At 42.0% G+C, this 6,000-nt stretch overlaps 1 protein-coding gene across 1 annotated transcript; it reads left to right on the top strand.

Moving 5' to 3' along the window:
• The first annotated feature begins 2,810 nt into the window (after positions 1-2,810).
• On the top strand, positions 2,811-3,515 carry LOC120265677 (homeobox protein LUMINIDEPENDENS-like). Its single transcript, XM_039273629.1, has 2 exons — positions 2,811-3,198; positions 3,282-3,515. The coding sequence occupies exons 1-2, from the start codon at positions 2,818-2,820 to the stop codon at positions 3,429-3,431; spliced, it is 531 nt and encodes a 176-aa protein (XP_039129563.1). The 5' UTR covers positions 2,811-2,817; the 3' UTR covers positions 3,432-3,515.
• Positions 3,516-6,000: the final 2,485 nt, after the last annotated feature.

Here is a 6,000-nt window from a genome sequence, read left to right as displayed (position 1 = left end):
GTGTGTGTTAAGCGACCATCCCTTGCAGTAGTTAGGATGTTTCGTAGGCTTGAATTTTGGGAGTGGTTCTTATGTATGACCACTTCATGGTGTATTTTTATCGGGCTTCTGATTTTTCTCCATTTGCTTGGACTTGATCATGAGAAAGCTAATAAACCAGAAGCAAGACCCCTTTAGATAGGAAATGGCTTACATTAGATCATTAGAGAGGATGAGCCTGGGAGCCATGCTTGACTTGACACTCCCAGCGCTATTAACAGACATGTAGGACATGGGTTTCATATAAGGAAAGTGGGTAATTGTCTTTGGTGAGTAGTTTTCTCTCTCAGACAGCTGTTACTGTATTTGTTACAATTTCGCTACAGTTGCTTTCCTCACAAAATTTGATGTGATTTGATTCCCCAGGAAGTATTACATAAAGCAAGTCATATGCTGGATACTCTCTCTGAAGCCAGTTCTCTCTTTAATTAGTTTTAGCTGCCAAGAAACTTCGATTGTGTTAGATTACTAGTCGAATATATTTTTGCTCAAATTATTATTTGTATTTGATCAGATTTATGTTAAGTTTCTATACTTGGATTTTGGTTTATCGCTCCTTAATGGGACACAGCCAGAAACAAGCAGCGCAGCCCAAAGTTCAATACAGGATCAGCCTGGACAGTAAAGCTGCTGGCAGAAGTGTAAGCACAGGTTGCAAGAGCAGGGCTCTTCAAATCAAAAGCCGCTCAATGCTCGGCTGATGACATCTTTATGAAAGCAAAGATGCGAGCTATGTTCATGCAAACATGGTATGGCAAGGAGTGATGTGCTTTCCACTCCCTCGAAAAATCTTTGGGCATCTGCGTAAACCGTGAAATATCTTTCAATAAATTATCAAACAACGCCTTCATCTAGAATAGCCCAGCTCTCATACTGAAAGTGGAATGAGGACAAGAAACCTCTGACACCTATTAGAAACCGTCTCCTGTTAAGATGGAAAACCGACCAAAGTCAAACAAACCGGAACACTTACTGAGAGGCTTAAAGAGTGTTCGGAATCCTCAATGGCACGCAGCCTCCAACACACAGGTAATCGAGCTTTCGACGTGCACTGCATGTTTAAGTTTGGTCATGTTAAATAGCATGGATGTTGGAGGATCTCATACTGAACCCTTCCGGAAATTTCAAGCCGTAAGGATTTTTATCATCTTTCTGACGTTATGGAGATTGGCCAGGAAAACAGCTGGACCTCTTTCTCTCTGTCTTCTCTGTCTCTCTGTCTCTATACGAACACTGATCACAGCACTTGCTTTGAGTTGGGCTGGTATGTGGAGGAGTTCACCGCAGGCATTGGTGAAGCTATTTTTCTTGCAATATTTTGCAACCCGCCCAGCGGCTACTATTCAATCTTTGCTAACAATGAATGGGACATTAGTGTAGAACTTGCTTGGATGAGTAAAAAGTATCTGGGTTCATTTAGTTGTCCTTCCAGAAGTTCCATTTATGATGTATTAGTAGTAATCCCTCACCATTAAATTTGACTCTGATGCCGATACAAAATATCTCCCTGAATAATTTTGGCCCCGGCCCTAATCGCTTTGATATAGCCCAACAAACATGATATTCAGGTGGTCAATTCAACCAGATTCTAACCTGAATTTACTTCATTTCTATATCCGACTCCCTTTCTTTATTTGCAGAAGTTTACATAGTTGAGAGTTATTTCACTGATTCATTATGTGGGATGCATTATAACTATAGACTATGTGGTCTCTGGTTTGAGTATATGGTGGTTCATTTCAATCTAGAACTATCATTTTTATTGTATAATTATGGTTACATCAAGCGGTCTCTGGAAATCACATCCCTCAGACTTTCAATGCTGTGGAAAATTTGAAAAGATAGTTGTCGTTGTGGGTGGGTTTTGCAAGGTTTGCAGATTTGTCCTCATTGGCCTCTTTGTAATGATCTCATGTGTTATTTATTTAGGCTGATGGCTCCCCGTGATGATGGTTTAATTTTTCTTTGGGTTTGCCTGTGTTAATTCTTGGTTGTTCTGCGCTGACCGAGGTTGGGGTATTTATTTTTGAGCTGAAGTATCTAGTATTCTGTAACACAATGTTAGCTAACTTTTGGGGACAATTAATTTGTTGGAGTTAATGGGTAAAAATGATGTCACAAGTGTTCTTTTCATTACTTCTGCACAAAAGCACCTTCCATAAACTTCAGTATGCATGTTGGACCCAATCTCTGGGACTTACCTTAACCTCCTTTATTTTATTTTATTTTATTTTATTTTATTTTATTTTTAATGTTGTTCTGAGTTACCAAAAATTGTTTGATGGTTAGACATTAATTTCTTGCTCAATTAATCAAAATTCTGCTGATGTGAGGTATTCAGAGGATGCAATTGGTTGGGTGTTGTTATTTGGTCTGAATCATCATCCATTTGATGAATATGTTTGGGAACAGTATTTGGTTTTGATGGTTTTCTCTTTAACAATGTTTAAGCAGATCTTGTTATACAAAACAAAATCATACTAACAATGAGAGAGATTACACATGCACCTTGATGTTTTTGTTATTTAAATTTTATGCCATTATTTTTGTTTCTGGGAGTTACCAATGCAAGGCATTGTTTGACTGAGAAATTCTTGCTTTTGTTTTGACTGGTGTTCTGTGCAGAGGTGAAGATCAATTCATTGTGGAGGGCTGGAGCTGGGGAAAAACAGCAAGGAAGTTGGAGTGCAGACGGCGAGGACTCGCCGAAAAGGGAAACATTGTATGCAAACCAACAGGAAGTGCCTCCCAATCCAAAGGAGCCTTTGGGATACGGAAATGGACTTCGATGACAGCCTCACTACAGAAATACCAATCGAGCAGCCACCCGAAGTTGATATTCCTGAATCGTCTTCTTCATCTTTGCCCAATGGCATCATCCAAGCTTCAAAAGTGGAGGTCCTGCCAACAGCAACCTCTTTGGCTCCGGCAATCAATAATGCACCACCTGAAGCCGATATGGAGTTGCTAGCTGTGCTTCTTAAAAACCCTGAGCTGGTGTTCGCCCTGACTTCCGGCCAGACGAGCAACATGACCAGTCACCAAACAGTAGCCTTGCTGGATATGCTCAAGAAGAGCGGAGTTGGATTTGCTCAAAGCTCTAGAGAAATTCAAGAACCGACTTCGCTTCCATCGCCAACCCCGCCCTCAGAGTCAAGGGTGGGTTATATCACTAAACACCATTGATTGATTCAATGCTCATTGTCATTGCTATTTATTCTAAACTTTTCCTTGTTTGACAGAGCGAATGGAGATCGGAGCCGTCACCGTTCACCAGAAATCCACCTCAGCTACTGCAACCTCCTCATGTGCCCGCCGTTGTCTTAACAATGCCTCAGTTGACAGTAACAACAAACTTGAACCCTACTACTACACAGAATCACACCTCATGAATCATCAGGGCTTATAAACAGCTTCCAGCTGCTACCATGTATGCTCAACAAAGCTCTAATACAAGTGCATATCATTCATCTCTGGCACAAAATGCACAATGCTTCTAGGCCTTTTGTTGAACTCTACTATGCCTACTTGGCTGCCGCTCTAGTGTCGCCCCGAGTACTCATTTTGATGCTAACCAATATAACCACAGAATGTATTCAGCCTCTCAAGGCCAAAATGAATGCAGTGAGGAACAATGCTGAGTTGTATTCTAATAGAGGACTTCCAGACTCTAGAAGGGAACATGGCTCAAGTTACAGGCCTGAATGGCCTGCAAATTGGAATCCCGCGAGCATCGACTGGCAAAACCGGCCTAGTGATGCTGGCCGGAGAGGGCGAGACCGAGATTGGAGATGATTGATGATCTCTTGATCATTAGTTTGTACATTAATTTGTCGGCGGGCAGACGAGGATTCGACAGATGAGGATTCAACAGAGTTTCCCAGTTTTGTTTCCTGCTGATCAAAATTCTTGTTTACATGTTAGGATTGTGAATAGGACTTAGGAAACAAACACTCATTAAATCTTTGAAGACATTGGAAATATGAGTGGTGGTGGTGGTGGTGGTCTACCTCCAGACAATTCTTGTTTCATTTCATTTCAAAGGAAAAAAAAATGAGAATTTTAGTTTTCTTTGAATTAAGTCTTTCATTGTTGAATCATTGATCATTTGTTCCTGTAATAACTCTCGTATTTGTGCTTTTAATCTTTGGTTTATACCCCAATAATTTATCAATTTAGTGATTTTTACTATGTTATCCCCAACCAATATCCATCCATATTTCAATGTTATCTATATCCCATTCAAATCTTTTATTTATAATTCAGGGTAAAAAATATAATATGGGTTAGATTACTAATTAATACTAATTAATTTCTTGGAAAAAAATGGCATTCTTTCGGTTCAGTACTCCAAGATATTTTAATTATTTCTTATCCGTATTATTGAAAAATCTTCAACATCTTGGTGGTTATAACAGAAAGACTAATCCATAGTCACTTCCATCCTCATCTAATTTCAAATTTTTTAACATAAAATGTTTATATAAGTAATTAGAATTTTTTTTAATAGAATAGATAAACCACTTATTTATTAAAAAAAAATCGGTACAATAAGAGAACAAAAACAACATAACAAATAGACAGAATGAATATATAACAAAACAACTAAGAAAAACAACAAATACAACAAAGAGATGCCATAGAGAAAAAATAATAAAAAATAGAAAGAAACAAAACAAGAAAGCAATCACCACAGATAATGCACTCCCGCACTTTACAAACAACAAGGAATTGAGAAGCGAAAAATTACAATAGAGTCAACGAAGTCCACCTTATTTATGATAACAAAATACCCACACAAGTTGTCAAGATGAAATGGATCACTCCTTCTCAAGTGAACATGCCAAGGTAATTTATCAATCTGGCACTCAAAAAATCAAGAGAAAATCAAGAGAATCAGGGCTCTCTATCGCGGGCTACTGACGCCGCTCTCCTACTTCCAAAATTTCCCCACCACGCCAGCGACGCATTCCCGACCGGAGAAGCCCTCCCCTACCCCTAGCAGCAACAACCCCTCACCACGACAACGATGGGCCCCCGACCATGGCCTCCGACTCGCGGTGCACTTTCACCGGTAACATTGGGCGAAGATGTCACCGCAACTCTTATGCAGGCATGCCAGATATTGATGACCGAGTTTCCTCGGCTTGTCGCCGTGCGAGGCGCTGGAAGGACGTTTCACAAACCCTCGCGCCATCCCTCGAAAGAACCAAGCACCCGGGACGAACGAGGCGCTGAATTTGACGCATCTACTTACATCATCGGGAAGGTCATTCCAGTGGCCACATTCGAAGAGACTTGCGAAAAAGAGGAGAACATATCAGCCTCGCCTCCACCGGCCGACGACGATGAAACAATAGCAACACCATCGGCACGATGTCAGCATCGAGTCCGTCGCCGCTGATGACATGGCCACGACTCATGGAGGACATCGAGATGATGTGGCCGCTGCACACGGCTGAGAAGGTCGCCGACTCTTTCCTCGATGAAATCGCCGACCCGCTGGAACCGCCTGCCGAGATCGGCGATCAAAGATGGACACAATCCCTCGGCGTCAAGAACAAGTTAAGGGCGCGTGTCTCCCAACGATGCCGCTGTACGGCCACGGGCCGAGAAGATCGCTCTAATCCGCTGTCGTGGCCGCGGCATACAAGATCGCTAGCCCAAGCAGACACAATCCCACCACAACAAGAACCACGTAAGGAAGTGTCTCGCGGGTTGATGTCGCCACCGCTCGTCCCTCAAGATCGGAGCTGTACACAATCCCACAACAAGAACAACAATGTAAGGACGTGCTGTCAGCATGATGCCGTCGCATCGTCCCCCGCGATCGAAGGAAGATGCTCGATGAAGACCCCGACCGAGCAACGAGAGAGATGATCAAGCGCCAATCAAAAATTGGACCGCACGGCTCTGAAAGCTTTTATTCCGAAGAAGAAGAAATGGGTCGGCCTCGAGTCG

The sequence above is a fragment of the Dioscorea cayenensis genome, chromosome 7 (assembly GCF_009730915.1).
Source record: "Dioscorea cayenensis subsp. rotundata cultivar TDr96_F1 chromosome 7, TDr96_F1_v2_PseudoChromosome.rev07_lg8_w22 25.fasta, whole genome shotgun sequence".
Lineage (NCBI taxonomy): Eukaryota > Viridiplantae > Streptophyta > Magnoliopsida > Dioscoreales > Dioscoreaceae > Dioscorea > Dioscorea cayenensis.
The sequence above is the reverse complement of the archived record's forward strand: the minus strand, read 5'-3'. Positions and strand labels throughout refer to the sequence as shown.

Coding starts and splice junctions, on each gene's coding strand:
- LOC120265677 (XM_039273629.1), top strand. CDS start 2,818: ATGGACTTCGATGACAGCCTCACTACAGAAATACCAATCGAGCAGCCA. Junction 3,199..3,281: donor CCCCGCCCTCAGAGTCAAGG/GTGGGTTATATC, acceptor CTTGTTTGACAG/AGCGAATGGAGATCGGAGCC.